Source organism: Grampus griseus, assembly GCF_964374135.1.
Source record: "Grampus griseus genome assembly, chromosome: 14".
Classification (NCBI taxonomy): domain Eukaryota; kingdom Metazoa; phylum Chordata; class Mammalia; order Artiodactyla; family Delphinidae; genus Grampus; species Grampus griseus.
The window spans coordinates 88,642,397-88,661,001 of NC_139008.1; the positions used below are offsets into that span (position 1 = coordinate 88,642,397).

An 18,605-nucleotide genomic window follows, 5' to 3' on the forward strand; every position below is an offset into this window, starting at 1 on the left:
GCTGATGCCTATAGCCTCTGCTTTGACGTGTGAATTTATGTGAGGAATTAAATATTAACTAGAAGTATTGCCCTGGAGAGAGGCAGGAACACAGGGAGAGGAAAGATGCCGGGAACCCGGGCAAAGGGGAGGCAAAGCGTTGGACCTCACCTGATTTGTGCCAGCCCCCTGGTCGGAGTGGCTGTTAGTGGAAATCCCCCCCCCCCCACTTTCTGACATGTTCCATAAAACAGTGCGAGAGCTGGGACGATGGTGCAGGGGTGAGGGTGCTAGCAGCCTCTGAGGGCTGTCCGAAGCAGAGACCGATTTTCCCCCAAGCGCTCCTGTCCTGTATTCCTGAGATGGTCATGGCTTTCTGGTGGACTCCGGAAAACAAGGGTCGTATGGGTGCTGTGTACAAGAGTGGCCCGAGTTTCTCGATTTCTCCCCTCGAGCTGGCACGGCTGGCGTTCATTAGGTTTTCTTTTTCTGACTCTCAGAAAATGAGTTCCGGGGTGAGTTGCTGAGTCAGAGGTGGACGCACGGAGACAAGACCGACAACTGCAGGACCCCGAGACTCTTCCTGGGCGGACACGGCAAGGTGAGGTGCTTGGAGCGCAGCGCCCAACCTGGGGCCCCGGGTCCGGGCAAGGGTCCTTCTCACTCCTTGGCGTGGAGCGTGGAGGCGACTTCTGGTCTAGTCATTATCCGTCTAGATTAGGCCAAGAATAAGTGCAGGCTAGGACCATCCATGATCTTTAAAATGAAAGGAAGAAAAGTGCCTCTGAGTAGAGGAAAACCACAGTGTGACAGCAGGTCCCGTATCTGCCAGGCCCCTGCTCTGGGGCCCGGTCCCGCCCGGGCTCCGCGGCGCACTTCAGTACTTGCTCTTCTCCCCGCCGCTCGCTGGGCAGCCTTTGCTGCAGGGACTCCTGAGGTCTGCTGACCTGGGTGACTGCAATCCTCCCAACTGGGGGCCTGCGGTGCCCTGCTCACACCTGCATGGAGCTCGCTGGTGGAGGTGACTCGGGCACCCCCCTCCACAGGGACGCTCCAGACCCAGATATCACGTGCGCTCACACCAAACCTCTCATTCTGGACGTGCTCACTCCCCATGCTGGGCTCTGGGTGAAGCCAGGTGCCCAGGCTCAGGTGACCCTCAGAGATGGAAGTGTGGGTGACGACGGGCTCGGTGGGCACCCCTTCCCAGATCTCAGATTCTGATCTCTCATATTCTTTGACACGTGGACGCTCTCCACCCAGGATCCAAGCCATGGCCCAGAGCATGGCCACGGAGAAGTGGCGGCCGGGGGACAGACAGGCAGGCTGCGAAGCTTTAGGCGGCAACGTCATCGGAGGGGGCTTGCATTCTACTCTCGAAGCCCAGCGTTTTTCTTTTGAATCTGGTGACTGGACTGTACGTGGCATGGGTCTGTCCTAGCACCTCGTCAGGCACCTCCACTCACACTCTTATTCCTGTGTGGTCATCTGTGCTCTGCTGAGCCGTGTTTGAGTTCAGCTCAGACAGTAATGCTGGCCCAGTCTTTATTTCAAGTTTTGTTATTTTGCTCATCATGGAATTTTTGCATTAATTTAGATGTTTTAAAATATTGCATTAAATTATTATTTAATTTGATCACTTAGTTTTGTTTCCCCCTTAAATCTGCACCTGACTGAATGCCGTACTCGCCTCACCCATCTGGCCCTGAGCGCTCAGGGATCACGTGACCAAGAAGCTACCTGGTTTGAGGCCAGGGGCTCTGGGTGCCGTGTCTTCACAGTGGCTGGCGTTGTGTAAGGGGCAGGTAGGAAGGCTGCAGTCACCCCGCGGCTCAGGTGTGATAAGCTTGGAGCGTGTGGGACCTGCTGGGAACATGCCTGGTGGCCATGCTCAGCTTCTCCCCCAGCGCCGACTGTTTCACACCTGCTCCGTTAGGGTCATTTCCTCTAGTTTGGGCAGACAGGGCCAGAGTTACTGCTCTGAGCAGAGAAGCGAAGAAGAGTGAGCCAGAGAAGGAGGGACTATGGGGCTGGCGCCGGGGGCACCTTCTCACCGAGGAGGCCAAGAAGGGGTGGGGACACAAGAGGGCAGAGCGTGCACAATGGCAGGACTGGCCCGAGAAGGAGGCGGGGAGCTGGGGAGCTCGGCGCCCCGAGGGCACCCAGAGCAGAGCAGCCCTGTGTGGGGGGTGGTCGCAGCCGCCTCGGCCTCTGCGTTCAGCACCAGGCGTGTGGACAGCTCGGAGGTGGGTGTGGGAGGGGCTGGTGGGCGAGATTAGGTGGCTGTGTGCTTCGTGGGGAGTGCCGGGCACCGGGCTTTTATTTTTTTTGATAAACTTAAGGAGGAAAGGAGCAGGTGTGGATGGTAGGACCTTAAAGCTCTTCTTGACCTTGAAGAAGGAAGCACTTGGGCCCCAGATCATGGGTGTTCAGTGGATGACCAGAGGTACGCAAGCCAGGAGCAGGGTGACTGCGGGGATGCCCAGCAGGGCCTCCCTCCTGCCACTGCAGGACGCGCCTGACGAGGGGAGGAGGTGGCCCCAGCTGTGTCCTCTGACCTGCCTGCTTGGATGTGGCTAGATTTCTACCCCGAGGAGGTGGAAACTCCATTCCTGCTGAAGTTTTAGACAGATGGACCCAGGCATGGCTGCTGTATCAGGGCGTCTATTATATAGTCATAATTTTAATGTAGGGGTTGGAGTGAGCCATGACCCCACGCTTGGAGATGCCAGGAGAGCCCCTCCCAAGATGCGTGTTAAATAGTGCTCCATGGGGTGTCCTTTCTACAACCCGAGGAGAGGGCTGGTCTCTTCAGCTGCCAGTCGGCTGAACCATGGCTGGAGCGTCAGAGGTCTTCAGACACACAGTCAGACGTCCTCCGAGGGGGACACAGGCGTCACCGCCGGGAAGCAGGGGCGCTGACGGCTGTCAGGAGGCGCAGGGGTGCGTGTGTGTGGTTTGGCCTCAGCCGTCAGAGAATGGAGGGCAGGGCGTGTGCCGAGGGTCCCGGAGACGGCAGGACTTCAGCGCCTACCAAGCAGGAGGCTGCTCCGGGGTCTGCCCTGCTGTGCTTGCGGGCTGGGCTGCTGGGATGGCTGGTGGGAGACGGAGCAAGGAGCGTACTCGAAAGCTGCTCGGAAATCCTTCGAGGGGGCGTCTCTCCAGAGGTAGGAGCGCGGGTTTGTCCCAACGCTCTGCTCCCAGGCTGTGTGCACGGTGAGGGAGTAAGACCAGCCCAGACCGTGCCCCTGCTCGGCCCTCCTCTCCCCACGTCACCCCTCCTTCTAGGCAGGCTGCCTGGTCCTGCGAGCCAGCAGACACTTCCCCTTCTTCGTCTGGGTCTTCCCGGAGGAAAAGGGACGCTATCACCCAAACAATCTTGTGCATTTTGAAAGTTGTCCTAAGTCCGTTCTAATCCCCAGCTTTGCACGCTGTTGCAACGCGTTCTAAGTAGAATGGGGCCCAGCCCGAGCTCCTGGACCTACTCCCGCCGCCCGGGGCCAGGGGGAGTCCTCTGTGGTCCCGGGGCCCTGGACTCTCCAGCAGCTCGGGGCTCTGGTCTCTGCTCTGATGGCTCCTGGCCACCTTCCCCAGCTCCAGGATCTCAGAGACGTTTCAGATCGTCCCAGTTTGTCTGTCCCTCTGCCTGTTTGTCTGACCTTACACGGTACGCCCCGAGCAGCCAAAGAGGTCTCTGCAGGGAGACACTGACCTCAAAAACACGAATGATTGAGCTCATTTCAGATGGAGGTGAGCAGGCCAGGGGGAGAGCGAGAGAGGGGGTGCAAAGAGGGAGGACGCAGGCCTGACCACTGAGAGGCGCTGGCCACCCAAGGGTGCACCTTCTCCACGGGGCAGGCGCCCCCGCCCCCTGAGGCCCTCTTCCCTGAATGTCCTCAGGTCCTCTCTGATCCACGGGGCCTCCCCACTCGCACCCAGGCTCCCACGGCTGAGCAGCCCCTTCCTCTTGAGCTCCCCCCCGACGCCCTGACATCTCCCCTTCTCTGCAGTGAGGGACCTGCTGCCTCGGGTCGCATAGTTGGTGCTACTCAGGCCAGGACAGCCCGCAGGGGCCGGAGAGTCAGGCGACGTCCACGGCTGCTCAGGGCCAGGCTCCAGCGTGGAGTCTGGTTTTCGTCTAGCCCTTAGCCATGGTGCAGAAGGGCAGGGACGTGGTATAGGGTGGAGAGGGGGGAAGCTCTTCAGCTGTGAAGGCCCTGGGAAGAACCAAGAAGGAAAGAGAATGAAAGAGAAACAGAGAGAGACAGAGAGAGTCAGAGAGACGGAGACAGGGACAGAGGGAGAGAGTCGGAGAGAGAGATTCAGAGAGACACAGAGAGACAGACAGACGGAGGGAGGATGACTGAGCCAGAAAGAGAAACGGGGGAGGCAGCCCTCCAGAAACCACCTGCAGGTCCCTGAACTGCTGGGTTCTGGGGGTAGAGTTGAAGGTCGCACGAAGCCCGTTGGACCTCTGACTGGACGTTCCTGGGGGAGAGTCCACCCTGTCCACTGTGTCACTGGCTGTGCATCTGGATTCTGAGAGCCCTTCTCACAACCACAGCCTAAGAAGCTATTGGTTTCAAGGTTGCTCCGCACGTTTGCTCTCTTGGTCCCCGAGTTTGTAAACATCCAGCTCGGGGACCTCAGGTTTGGCAAGGGTGCCATGTGGAAGGGGCTGGTTTTGTAACAAGTCATTGTGAGAACCGTTTACATTTAAGAAGAGCTTACACGATTACCCTTGACTTTACTGAAAAATACAAAACAGAGCCAAGCACCGCCACCCCCGTGAGTGAGACCATCACGTGACACAACAAAGCAGGTTCAGAAGAAGGGCGAAGAGACCGTTCTCGCTGCTTAAGAGATGTGGTCAGGGACTTCCCTGGTGGCACAGTGCTTAGGAATCCGCCTGCCAATGCAGGGGACGTGGGTTCGAGCCCTGGTCCAGGAAGATCCCACATGCTTTGGAGCAACTAAGCCCGTGCGCCACAACTACTGAGCTGTACTCTAGAGCCCACGAGCCACAACTACTGAGCCCGCATGCCACAGCTACTGAATCTGTGCGCCTAGAGCCCGTGCTCCACAACAAGAGAAGCCACCGGGCCTCCCTGGTGGCGCAGTGGTTGAGAGTCCGCCTGCCGATGCAGGGGACACGGGTTCGCGCCCCGGTCCGGGAGGATACCACATGCCGCGGAGCGGCTGGGCCCGTGAGCCATGGCCGCTGAGCCTGCGCGTCCGGAGCCTGTGCTCCGCAACGGGAGAGGCCACAACAGTGAGAGGCCTGCATACTGCAAAAAAAACAGAAACAAAAACAAAAAGAGAAGCCACCACAATGAGAAGCCCACGCACCGCAACGAAAAGTAGCCCCCACTCACAGCAACCGGAGAAACGCCTGCGTGCAGGAACAAAGACCCAGTGCAGCCAAAAAATAAATAAATAAACAAACAAACAAGTAAATAATTAAAAAAAAGAGAGATGTGGCCAAATGGGGTGTGTTTGCATTTGTAAATTACTCTCCCATAGTTTTCCTGTTGAAGACAGAACGACTGAAATGTTAATTAGAGCGAAGAGCTGGTTCAGGGAGCCCAGGGCAGCCGCAAGACAGGCCGCTGGCGGCGGAACGCAGTCGGCATCACAGAAGCAGCGTGGACCAGTTCTTGAGAGATCGCTAGCCCCACGGGGTGGGGGCGTTGAGGCCGGTAGGCCGGGATGGGGCCTTTCACCCTCCGGTGGGAGGTCACTCAACTCCGTGTGGGTCTTTCAGAAACAAACTTGACTGGTTTGTGCTCGGAACAAGGGAAGAATTTCAAAAATAAATTAATGAAAAATTGGGAAGTGTCTCCCTGTCTTGGCCTGTCTTGCTGTGGCGGGGGCAGAAGGCGGGGCGGCCGGCAGGCTGAGCAGGGCTACCCATCCCCACGTGAGGCACCGGTGCTGAGGGCGGGAGGAGGCAGAGAACCACCCTCAGAGAAGGAAAGCAGTAAAAAGCCAGTGGCGCTGGCTCAGGAATCAAGGTTTCCCTGCTTGCCCGTCGGTGGCGGCACCCGGCTCTCAGAAGCTCATTCTCGTATTGAAGAGCTATAACCCTAGTTCTTCCTCCCGTAGTTCAGTTTTTCCCCTTTGCACATCAAAGCTCCGTGCACTGGAGAGAACTTCTCACTTATTGACCATTTGATGCAGGTAAATTGCAGATGGAAAGGTGCTTGGCAGCGTGAATGCCACAGCTGTCAGCTCTGCCGACAGGAGCTTGCAGTGTGCGGCAGCGCCCGCACGCGTCCTGCAACCCTCTCTATTCTGTGCTCTGTGAATAATTTATCTTCAGGAAATCCAAATTGCCAAGGCGCGCTTTAACCTAGCAGAATGCTCGCCAATTTCCTTGGGAAAACTGACAAAAAAAAAAAAAAAAAAGCTGTAGATTGCATTTCAGCCGAGAGCGGCCTGGCAATCAGACGCCGCGGCCCCTTTGTGCCACCGCATCGGAAGCCGCTGTGCTGGGCTCGGCGCAGACGACATTTGAAGGCTCATAAATGTGATGGAGTCCCTCTGACACCTGCTCCTCTCTTCGCTTTAAATGTGAGCCGTCGGTCCACGGGGAGCGCTGCTTTAAAGTAGGAATTACAGTAATTGTCTTCCGTGCTGTCGGGAGGCTGCAAGCGCGCAGCTCTCAGCTCTACCGCCTGGAGCCGACGGCGGCATAAATTACCCCAGGTTGTGATTTCCGTCCTTAACACAGCACACGAATCTCTGTGCGTTCGTGCTGCCCGGGGTTGGGGGCTCACTTTGCAAGTTCTAGCTTACTAGCAGGGGAGTTAATGGGAGGGGTCCCTTGTCTTTCTTCCTGAGCGGGACCTTAGCTGCTTGTCCTGAGCTGGCCTCTGGGGACTGAAGCCCCTTCCCTGGCTGCTCCTTTCCCACTGGCTGGCTTTGCTCTGATGGCCTCTTGGGGGCCTGGGAGGTGGGGCTGCTCCCTCCCCCGCCCCCCACAGGGCACACCTGCTGGGAAGAGGGCCCCTTCTGTCTCCCACTCGCTCCAGCCCAGACCCAGCTGGGGATCCCGTGTGATGACCTGTGCTCCGGGGCGTCCCTACCCTCCTGGGGCTCTGCCTTGTTCCCTGGAAGGATATGGGCAGCATCCCCCATGGAAGTGGGTCTGAGGCAGAGAATGCGGGACAGGAGCTGATGGGCTCAGGCAGGGTAGCCAGAGGACGTGCGGGGTCCCCGTCCCCCTCGAGGGCCTCCACTCCCTCTCTCCTGGGGGAGTCAGCATCTCTGGGAGGGTGGCCTGTGTGTCGGGTCCAGGGGACGCCTCGGCCTGCGTTCCTACCAGCTCTCACCCCCATCTGCTTCCCGCCTCCAGAGCCAGTGCCGTGACCACGGGCCCTTGGCACGTGGCTGGTCAAACTCAGAGGGACTGTGAGTCCAGGAGATGTGCAGGATTTCTAAGAGTCAGCACTAAACAAAATCCCGTTCATAACTTTTTCTACTGATGCTGTAGAAATGATAATGTTTTGGAGAGATCGGGCTGAGTAAAGTTTAGTATTAAAATCAATTTCACCCGCTTCTTTCTACACTTTTTTTTTTTTTTTCCCGGTACGTGGGCCTCTTACTGTTGTGGCCTCTCCCGTTGCGGAGCACAGGCTCCGGACGCGCAGGCTCAGCGGCCATGGCTCACGGGCCCAGCCGCTCCGCGGCATGTGGGATCCTCCCGGACCAGGGCATGAACCCGCGTCCCCTGCATCGGCAGGCGGACTCTCAACCACTGCGCCACCAGGGAAGCCCTCTTTTTACACTTTTGATTAGAAAAGTTTAAATGACGTGGATGACCTGCACTCTCTTCCACTGGGCAGCGGTGCCTGGAGGCCCCTGTGCTGCTGGAAGCACCCGCGCATTGGGGTGCCCATCTCACGTTGAGGATGATCAGGTCCCCAAGCTCAGGCTGCCCCCCTTGGCTCTCCGTGGGACAACGCACGGGGGACAGTGAAGCCCGCTCAGGTCCCAGGCACCTGTTTCTAACAAGACGACCCTCGAGTGCCGGGGTCACCAACTCCCAGGGGAAGCTGGGCTCTCAGCATGGCGGGGTCAGAGTCTGCGGTGGGTGGTGTCGCCAGGGGACCGTGTGTTACGACACCCCGACGTTAATGAAGGTTTGGTGGCTGCAGCTTCCTCCTCGGATGTGAGCCTGGGGGCGTCAGGAGGGCCCAGAGCAGGAGATGAGGGACACTATGGGGCCAGTGGTCTCCGCCCCGAAGCTCGTACGCCTCACCTGCTGCTCGCGGGTTCGCAGGCCGTTCCTGCCACGTGAGCTCTTCCTTGTCTCCTGTGTCAGCTTCACAGGCCCCGGTGAAGCTTGAGACAGAAAATGCCTGGAGGTGACGCTGCAGACACAGGGGGTGGCTCTGCCGTCTTCCTGTTGACAGCGCAGTTGTTTTTACTTGCAGATGAGCTTAGAAAATGACGAGAAGAGAGCTCGCACGAGATCCAAGGCCCTCCGAGGTGAGTTCCCCCCTCCCCTCCCAGCAGGGTCTGGCCAGGGCCGTCCACAGCCTGCCTCTGGCCAAGAGTCCCAGGTCCTCCCGCAGCAGTTGTCCTTAGGAGGACAGAATCCCGCAGCAGTGCCTCGCCCCTGGGACGCTCCTCCCCTAAGCCGGGCACCTGGTGGCCTCAGGCTTCCTCAGCCTCAGGGTGCATTTGAGGGCCACGGCCACTGGGGGGCTTTTGGCCCAGACGCACCTGCTGGGGAGGAGAGGAGGGGGCAGCCCCAGCACTGCAGAGTGGAGAAAGCAAAACCTGGTTAGACCTGTTCTGTTTGGGAAGGAGAGGCCGCCAGCCTCGCATCACCAGCCTCTCTGCCTCCCAGATTAGTCTTGGCGCTGAGGGCACTGGGATGTTGCTGGGTTGAACTGGCACTGGGGTAGGGAGAGGGGCTGAGGCCCTGCTTGCTCTGCAGGGACCAAGTCCCGACATCCTGGCCAGCCTTGCCACCCCGACGCCACAGGGCATACACTGCTCCTGTGCGTGGGTGGCCCTCAAGGAGGGGCCAGACGCCCCGAGCTTCTCAAGTGTCTGCCAGTCAGACTAATGCAAGTTCTTGTCCCAGTGGCCCCATCACTGAGGAACCAGGTGCTTGGGCCACCTGTTCTCTTCTCCGGCCAGCTTTATCCTCTGGGTCCTCTTTGCAGCCAGAAGATGACTGCTCCCTGAGATTAGAGAAAGAGATGCTGTCCCAGGGAGCCTGTCTTAGCTGGGGCCTCTGTCCGACTCTGCAAAACCAGCAGCCACGGGGGGCGGGGGGCGGTCTGACATGAGCACCGGCTTGGAGGACGCAGCTCCCTCTGCGAGACCCTGGAGGACATTCTAGGAGGGAAAAGCGGGGTTCAGGACGGGGGTCGCCCCCGCCCTTCAGTCACTTGTGCTGTGGAGACACACGTGCCTTTTCAGTTCTGCTTCCCACACGAGTTTCCCTGTTTCTCTTTCTCTCACTCAGCTCCCCCAGAGCCCACAGGTGCCGACCTCAGGTAAGAAAGGCTTCCTGCCCGCACCCAGCATGGTGCACGCCTGTGACCCCGTTCGTCCTAAATGTTGCACTGGGCGCTTGGAGTTGAGCAACCGCGCCCGGGCCCCTGCTTTCCCTAACGAGGCTCCTTTCTGCCTGGCCTGTGTGCCTCCGTCCTCACCCTGCCTTGTCCTCTCCTGCCTTGTCCTGGCACCACCATGCAGCCAGCCTTGCACAGTGGCACAGATGTGCTCACACCTTGTCACCCCTGGGACATGACTGTCACCATGGTCCTCAGCCGGCAGCAAGGTGCTGTCTTAGTGGCTCCTTGGCCAGAGATGAGGGGACAGGCTGTCCCACGCCCGAGTCTTCCAGTGACTTGAGGGCAGCAGTGGCTTATGTACCGGCTGAGCTCTGTGACTTTCCAGATTCCAGGCCGGCCTCACAGGGACGGGCATCCTGAACAGGAGGGAGGACAGACACATGGCAATTTCCTGGGTTGAAGCAGGAGGGGCCAGGCTTCCTCCCCAGAGGTCGACTTGCCCTCGCCTGCTGGCTTCCGTCCTGGGCTTGGCCAAAGCCTTTGTGTGTGTGTGGAGGGGAGGGGCTGGGGGAAGGCCAGAGAGAAAGCCACCCCAATGCTTATGGGCTGGGCTGCCCCAGCATCGCCCCACGTGGCCTTCGGACGCAGGTCCTGTGGGCCTGGGCTCTTCCTGGGGCGTCCAGGGCCGGCCCGGGGGCCATCTTGCCCAGGCAGAGCTCCAGTGAATGGTGTCCAGTGAGTGGCAAGGAAAGCAGCCTCTCGCATCCCCCCTTTCCGGGCGAGGGGTAGTGCCAGTGCGTCTGGCTCAGAACACTGGAGACGGAAGGGAGGGCCCCCCGTGTGCCAGGTGGGCTCTGGGTGCCCCGTCTAATTTTTATAAGTTTCCTGTGAGATGGGGCCAGACTTGAACTGTGGCCAAGGTAACCTGCAGGCTTGCTGGAGGGATGAAGGGGCTCCGAGCCCACCCTCCCGCCCCTGGGGCAGCTCCGGTGCTGAGTTCACCACGGTCCTGCTCTGCCTGTGCTGCGGGGTTGGGGGTGACGGCCACTCCCTGATGGACATTTCTGTGGGCTTCCAGGCTCGAGGATGGAGACAAACAGAGCTTTCTAGTTACTGAGGGTGGGTGCTGTTATTTCGTGCTCCCTGTGCCCCAGCCTGGAACAGCTCTCTCCACCTAATTGCACGGTTCCAGGGCATAAGCCACTTCTACGTTCTTAGGGGTGAAGATTCTCACTAGACAGGGAACACGTCTGGGGCTGGGACCATCTTATTCTTCACCAGATAGTGGTTGAGTGGATGGCTTCTTTTGCCAGTCAGGAAAATGAGAGGACCCCAGAACATCCCAGCATCTCTCCAACCTTTGAGCCTGGAACCTGGAGGCGGGAGGGGAAGCACGTGGGAGCGGTGCTCAGAGCCCCGCGCATGCGGCGAGCCCTGCAGCGGCTGCACAGTGCAGTCCGATCTCAGGGATTCTCATGGAAGCACTGGCGGCTGCTGGTGTTTCCCCGTTTGTGAAGTGGGGAAACTGAGGCTCGGAGGGTTAGAACTCACACAGCCGGAAGAGCTGAATCATACACCCTCCTGCTCAAAGGCCAGTCCTGGTCACAGGGCTGGAGGGTGAGGGGGGCGCAGCCGACAAGCCAGGCCCCTGGAGTTGCATGGAGCACAGTGGCCAGCTCCCTGGAGGGTAGGGGCCTGCGGGTGGACCAGTGGAGGAGACCCCACGTGACGCTCAGAGGGGCCGCAGACCACAGGGTGCAGAGCAGGTCTCCCGGGGGAGGTGCTGCTTCCCTTGGGCTATGTGACGTTCACCTGGGGACATCCTGGGGACAACGAGGGAGAGGAGGCTGGGCACAGGACTTGAGTTTTGGGAACAGATGAAGTAATGGAGGAGACTGGAAAGGCAAACCCAGAGGGCTAGGTTTCTCTTGAAACTTTGAAGCAAAAATGACCCAGAATAGATGTATTTTGACATATTCTGAGCGCGGACTTGACCAGTGTAAGTAAGGGGATTGTGTGGGCATCTGGAATTTGTGCAGCGTCGTCGATCTCTTGGTCTCACCCTGTTTGCATGGTAATAGTGAGGCCCACATGCAATCTGATGGAGAAACTGGGGAGAGATGCATTGACGTGTTCTAGCAACGATGTCCTCAGCAATTCTTCCCGTTTCTGAGAATCGATGCTTAGAGGAAAATCCACGTGGAACGTGCCACTCACGCCTGAGTTCACAACCGTTTGTTGGCCACGAACCAGCCGTGGGGCACGATCCCTGAGGCTCTGTGATTGTGCGCTCACCCCGCGGGAAGGGGCAGGTGCCGCAAGCCCGACTCCTGCCCCCAGCACATGGGGGGCTGTGGTTGGTCCCGGCGGGGCCTTCGCAGTGGGTGCCAGCACAGGCAGAGCGACCCTGGAGCAGACTTGCTGCTGGGATGTCAAAGGAACCCCTTCGGAATCACTTGACGGGAGGATGGGTCACAGGGAAGCTGTACCCGCAGGACTCACTCTGTGGACGAGGGACTTGCACCCTGTGGACCCAGAGTCTGTGCCCACTGCCCCCAGCGGCCCTTTCCCCATCGCAAGCAGAGACTCCGGGAGCCGCTTGCCGGCGAGTGGCGGTTGCTAGGAAACGAGCTGAGGAGCTGGTGGGCCTGGACCAAGCAGGACTCTCAGCTGCCTCCTCCCACCCGGAGCCCCTTCAGCTCTTGCTCTGACTTGAAGCCGAGTCCCTGAGAGAAAACAAGCGGGTCTGGTGGCCTTTCCCTTTGCGCAGTGAAGAGCCAGCAAACTCCCCCTCCACCCCGCCCCCGGTCTACATGGGGCCCATCTGCTGTCCACGCTGCGGGAGGCGGCTTATGCAGGGAAGGGAAGGGGGTGGGTGGACCCCTCTTGGGGCATCCTTGGGGCGTCTCCCAGTCCCGGGAAGGACGCCCGTCTGCCACGCCCGCGCCCCAGTCCGCAGCCCGCCTGTCCTCACCTGAGGGCCTCCTCTTGAGCCACTGGCCAGCTCCTGCCAAGGCGACAGAAGGGAGCCCTCTACCTGCCTCCGCGGGGCCGGAGGGAAGCCAGTCGCTTCCAGGGGCTCCCACTGGGGCACGGCTCCTCCCGGCCTCCGCCATGGCCTGAGAGCTACTGTTTATGTCCAGATCCTCAGATCCCTCCGAGCCATCGCCAGGACCCCTCTCAGGTTGACGGCAGGCAGGCCCTCTGCCCACCTCCCTGTCTCTGCCACACTCAGGGCCATGCTGTGGAAACGGGGGGGGGGGCTTGGCCGGGTCTCCCTCTTCCTCCATGCTGGGGAGGGGCTCCAGAGGCCTGGAACCAGAGCTGGTGCCTCACCCTGCCCTCCGGCCCCGCGCACACAGAGGGCATCCTACCAGCACCGGGGGTGCCCGTAGGGTGACCTGCTGGCACTGAGCCCCTGGGGCTTGCTTTCCGCGGGTACTCTCTGTGCTGGCACGTGGGGAGGAGGGGGCCTCCAGGTTCCTCTCCCCGAGGGGCCCTTGGCAGCTCTGCGCGTGCCTGGCCCGCTGCCCTTGGAGGGCCGGCCCTCAGGGCTGGAGGCCAGGTGCTTCTGAACTGGTGGGCGGAGGTGTGCTCGGAGCAGGTGACGTGTTTGGGGGCAGTGCCAGTGCTACAGCAGCTGGCACCTAATTGCCTGACTGACTCAGTGATTAATCGACTAATTGGGACCTCAGCTTCAAATCCCCAATAACAAGGAGCTTTTGTGAAGAGTCTCAAAGCTAGTTCTTGAGAAAGTGACAGCAAGTGTGGGGCATAGATTTCAGTGAGAGGCCTCGGGCAGCAGCAAGTCCTGTCTGTCTGGAAAGGAAACCCACACAAAGTTCGCATGTTCCCCCCCATCCTCCCCCTTCCTCTCCCTCTCTCCTTTCCTCTCTTCTTTTAAACACCAGGAGACGAGCCACGGTGGCCTCATCATGGGGGGCTGCAGGGTGCGTCCCCCTCAGAGACCCCGGCTCCCGCAAGGGCCACCGTTGTGCTGGGGGGCGCGACCCTGCCTCCACGGACTGTTCTGTTTCTCGCTGATCCGTCAGCGAGTGTGGACCCCACAGTCCTCTGTAGTCAGGTCCGTGATCGATCAGATGAGACACATCAGTGTGTCTGCACAGACGTCCAGAGTGGGGCCCCTTTGTGAACCTCAGGAGCTCACAGCCTTCCTTCCCAGGCTCTGGGAGAGCCTGCTCGGAGGCGGGGGGCTCAGACCCTTCTTGGATGGGGACACCCTGCGGTGATACCTCCCGGGAGGAGCTCGGGCTCCCCCTGTTCCCACCACGGGTTCTCCGTCTCAAGAGCCCACAGGACCCTGACCTCAAGCCCCACACAGGCCCCTTGCTGCCCTGGGGAGCTGACTGCTGGGGAAGCGGGTTGGGTGGTCTGTGCCTGGGACTGGAAGTTTCCAGAGCTTCCCACCGTCTGGTTCTGTGGGGAGGCAGATGATGGTGAAGGGAGAGGAACCCCTGGAACTGTAAGAGGCCAGGCTTCGGCCCACCGAGGTCTCCCGCAGCTCCTGGGTCATCGGCCCTCCTGGCTTCACCGCCCTTCATGGGGAGCTGGGATCACACCAGGCCGCGGGTTCTGGAGCGGGGTCTTTGCTGCCACCCGCAGCCGGGGTCCTGTGGCCTGGGTCAAAGCTGCACCTTTGCAGAGTTGCTCCTGCCGGGGGGGTCGGCTGTGTACCGGCGAGGGGCCCGCCGGGCAGGGCCTCGCAGCATCTCGAAGGCCCTGGAGGATCCCCGTGTTTGTGCTTTGCCCTTGGGCCAGCTTCAGGTGCTGCTCTGCGGGCACCCTGGAGCTTCCTTGTTCCCAGCCCCCTGGAAGCCTGGTGGTGGTTTGCCTGCGGTGGGAAAGACTCACTGTGGAAAAAGGAAGTCGTCCAGCCTTGCTTTCACACACAGATCTTTAATTAAACACTCTTATAAAATTGCAATGCACCATTCATTTATGTAAACGGGGGTGAGTTATTTCATTAATTTTTCGCAAACTGCAAGCAGCCATTCTGAGATGAACTGTTTGGAGACAATCTTCTGCTTCCCCGGGTGAGGGTCTGGGGTGGGCCCCGAGATTCGGACCCTCTCCCCATGCCCCACGGGGCCCGCCCCCAGGTGACCACCCCTGCTTGTCTCCCCCCAGCTGTCCCACTCCCGGATGCACGGGCTTGGGACATATCCGGGGCAAGTACTCCAGGCACCGAAGGTAAGGAGGCTGGAGGGCCCTCAGCAGGGTTCCTGGGAAAGAGGTTGGGCTGCTGGGGGTTGGAGCTCCTCTGCTGCTCGGGACCCTTTGTGGGTCTAGAGCCTTCCACCCCTGCTCTTGGCTGCCGAGCTGCGGTGGCCTCCCACGTGACCCTCTTACTGGGAGGCCGAGCGCGGCTGTGGCGTGCCTTTCCGGTGTCTCCCCTTTGGGGCTGCTGTGAGGCCGGAGGAGTCTGTGCGGGAGAGCCCAGAGCAGAGCCGGCACACGCTGGGCGGCTCTTCTCACTGCTGTCATCCCGGGGGTCTGCTGGGCCTCAGGGTCCCCCGACTGCGGTGCCAGGCTCAGGAGGTGGGTGAGGGGTCTGGAGGTGTGAAGGGTCTGGAGGTGAAGGAGGAAGGGCCTGGGCACTCCCGACAACCTGCCTGGGGGGCGGCGGGCACGGAGCGGAGCAGCCTGGGCCGCCCCCCCCACCCCCGGCCCCGGCCCCCCAGGGGGGATGACTGTGGCGTGGACAGGGCCGTTGAGATGAGGCCTTCCCGGAGAAGCAGGAAGTGAAATTTAAAGCACAACCAGGGCCTTTCTAATGCGGACAATTACGGTAAAATTTTGAACACATCAACCTGCCAGTCTTGAGTTTGGGGCTTTGGCGGAGGGGTGGTGATGAGATGCAAAGAGAAATTTTCAGGACAGGGATAGCGCTGCAGAGGGTGAAGGCCGGGGGCCCGGGAGGTGCTGACAGGGTGGCCCGGCCTCCTCCCTCCCAGTTTACTGAGCTGCCCTCTGGCCAAGAAGAGGAAGCTGGGGGGCGCCGAGGCCGAGCACCTGGGGTCCAAGCGGAAGGCGCACCCCCTGAAGCTGGCTCTGGACGAGGGCTACGGCGTGGACAGCGACAGCAGTGAGGATGCCGAGGTGAAGGGCGCCTCTGTTTCTGATGAATCGGAAGGAACTGCGGAGGAGGACGAGGCTGAGGCGTCAGGACAGGAGGAGATTCATCGCCCCGAGCCAGCTGAAGGTGCTTTGTTGCTCTTTCTCCCCTGAATAAAGGCGCTTAGTGTGGGCCCGGAGAATCGCAGCCTGTGAGCAGGCGGGGCTCCCGCGAGCGAGGAAGCCCTGCTGAGAACAAGCGCCTCTTGTCTGACGTTTGCAAGGCTTCCTGGGGAGGGGCTGGCGCTTGGGGCTCGGGGGGCCCAGAGGCTCATCTGTATGTGAGCATTGTGGACCTGGATGTGTGTCTGTGTGTGTGAGAGGCGGTCGGACAGATGGATGTGGCTGTGCGTCTGTGTGGCGGGGTCTCAGATAGACCCGCCCCACTTGGCCTCAGGAGAGCCACCTGCAGGAGGGGCAAGGGGCCTGCTTGGCATCAGGGGAGCTGGGCGGGGCCCCCAGCCCTCGGCAAACACTAGTGCGAAGGTGGGACACGTCCATGTCCCGAGTCCCTGGCTGACTGTAGGGTCCTGGGGATGTGGCTGAGGCCCGAGGCCCCAACCCCGCGACACCTCCAAGCTTCTGGTGCTCTCGGCTCTCAGGGCCTGAGGTGGATTTTTATTCATTTTGGAGCCACTCCAGGGAGGGTCCTCATACCCGCCTCCCTCCTGGCGACCCGGCTCTGCCTGAGAGGGTGCAGGGCCAGGGGACTCTCGCTTGCTGGGTTTCTTATAAAGGAGGGAGTTTGGCGCTCAGGCATCGGCCCTGGCTTGGGCCCTCCTAGAGTGGGAGGACGTGGGCTGGCTGCTGAGCCCTGGGGGGTGGTCCTTGTTGATCCCAGGGGGCCTGGGTGTGGTGAGCACCCACTGCATCTTAGCCGTGGCAATTAAAAGCCTTAAACTTTAGAAACAGCTTTTGCTGTTTATCAGTTATGAAACAATTTTTAAAAATTGGATCCATTCTTTTTTTTCTGTGGTACGCGGGGCCTCTCACTGCCGTGGCCTCTCCCGTTGCGGAGCACAGGCTCTGGATGCACAGGCTCAGCGGCCATGGCTCACGGGCCCAGCCGCTCTGCGGCACGTGGGATCTTCCCGGACCGGGGCACGAACCCGTGTCCCCTGCATCGGCAGGCGGACTCCCAACCACTGCGCCACCAGGGAAGCCCTGATCCATTCTTTAAGCTCCATTTTATGAAATGTAGATTCGCCTGATATAAGAAAGTACACATGACAGGGAGGACCGTTAATCAAAAGTATCAGAGTAATTCTCAGCTTCAAATTACTGCGGTGGTTTCTCCTTCCACCTCCCGACATAAGTTTACTGTGATCTCCAGATCCGGGCAGAGGGGCTGACAAAAACGGCCACCCCGAGCCCATTTCTGGGGGTTTGATGTCGCCCGGCGGCAGTGGGGCAGGCTGGAGGAGCCCCCCCTGGAGACCTGTCCTCTATTCCCCGTGTGCCTCCCACGCAGTTTCTGATTTTGTGCAGGGAGGAGCCCCATCAAGGCCCGTTTCGGATCCAATCCCATCAGCAGCCTCACGGGCTCCTCCAAGGGCAGCTACAGCAGCTATCAGGAGATCATTGCAACTTCTCTCCTAAATTTGGGCCAAATCGCTGAAGAGACACTGGTCGGGGAAGACTCGGGCCAGGGGGCCAAGCGGGGCGCCGGCATCGTGCGCCTGGTGCGGGAGGAGGCTGAGGAAGGAGCCACTAGCGGTGCGGGGGAGAAGGGTGTCTTCGTCCAGCCGGAGGACGCAGAGGAAGCGATCGAAGCTACCAGGGAGCGCTCCCAGGAGCTGTGTCCCCAGTCCCTGGAGGGTGTGGCCAGCGAGGAGTCCAGCAAGCAGAGGGTGGCCCTGGGCACTGAGCGGGGGGATGCCCCGCCTGACGCGATCTGCCAGGAGCAGGCCCCCCCCGCCCCCCGCCCGGAGGCCTCTGAGCCCCGCCGCCCGGCGCCGCCCAGCCCCAGGCCCGCGTACTCCGTCCTCGTGGAAGTGCGCTCTGATGACAACGGCAAGGACGAGGACTCGAGGTCCCAGAAGTCCACAGTCACGGACGAGTCGGAGATGTACGACATGATGACCCGCGGGAACCTGGGCCTCCTGGAGCAGGCCATCGCCCTGAAGGCCGAGCAGGTGCGGGCCATCCGTGAGCCGGGATGCCCACCCGCCGAGCAAGGCCCGCTGGGCCCGGGCGAGCCGGGGAAGGCGGCAAGGCCCCTGGACGCCGCCCGGAAGAGCTACTGCAGCAAAGGTAGGCTGGGCACCTGGGCACCTGGCCCTGCCCCGCCCCCTCCCGGGGGTGCGCAGTCCCGGACCCATGGGCGAGTCCTGAGGTCTTTACGGGCGGGGGGGCACGGGCGGGGGGAGGTGGTGTGGGCCAGACAGAAGCGGCCTGTGGTCGGTGAGGCAGGTGGCCAGGCTGGGAGCACTGAGCAGTGCAGAGCAGGCCCGAGCCATGGAGGACAGTGGGACTGGTTCTCAGGGACCGACTGACGCTGAGGTGCAGACGCCGTACGAGCCCTGGACAGAGAGGCCGGCGACAGCGAGCGCAGGAAGGCGGTGCCCGGGAGAGGCTTGTGAGCCCCTTAGGGTGCCCCTGCCTGCCCGGTGGTCTGAGGACAACTTCCTCCCATTTAAACCACACACACAGAACCCGCCAGGGCCCTGCCCTCCCTGGGGTGGGCTTTCTGAGGATGGTCTGTGAATTCTGCATTGTGGCTTCCCTACCAAAGGGGACGGATGGCTCCTCTGGAAGTTTCCCTGGGACACTGGCTATGCTCTGGGGACCGTGTGTGTCCTGAGAGGCATTCCCTTCTGCCCCACACTGAAAGTGACCTCTCTGGGCCTGCAGAGGCTCTACGAGGTCAGTAACTGAGATTTGGGGTCAAATTTCTGCCCAGGCCTTTATTAGCTGCTTTGGGTAAGTGACTCAGCCCCTCGGTCCCCATTACTG

At 60.6% G+C, this 18,605-nt stretch overlaps 1 protein-coding gene across 1 annotated transcript in view; it reads left to right on the plus strand.

Moving 5' to 3' along the window:
• Window positions 1–484: 484 nt before the first annotated feature.
• Window positions 485–18,605, plus strand: part of MYT1 (myelin transcription factor 1) — a gene marked incomplete at its 3' end in the record, with an annotated part of 43,066 nt that continues 24,945 nt past the window's right edge. Inside the window, exons 1-6 of the mRNA XM_082670661.1 lie at window positions 485–580; window positions 8,418–8,472; window positions 9,464–9,494; window positions 14,664–14,726; window positions 15,491–15,738; window positions 17,139–17,903. Coding sequence (XP_082526787.1) covers window positions 8,418–8,472; window positions 9,464–9,494; window positions 14,664–14,726; window positions 15,491–15,738; window positions 17,139–17,903 — 1,162 coding nt within the window. The 5' untranslated portion in view covers window positions 485–580. The remainder of the gene's footprint in view (window positions 581–8,417; window positions 8,473–9,463; window positions 9,495–14,663; window positions 14,727–15,490; window positions 15,739–17,138; window positions 17,904–18,605) is intronic.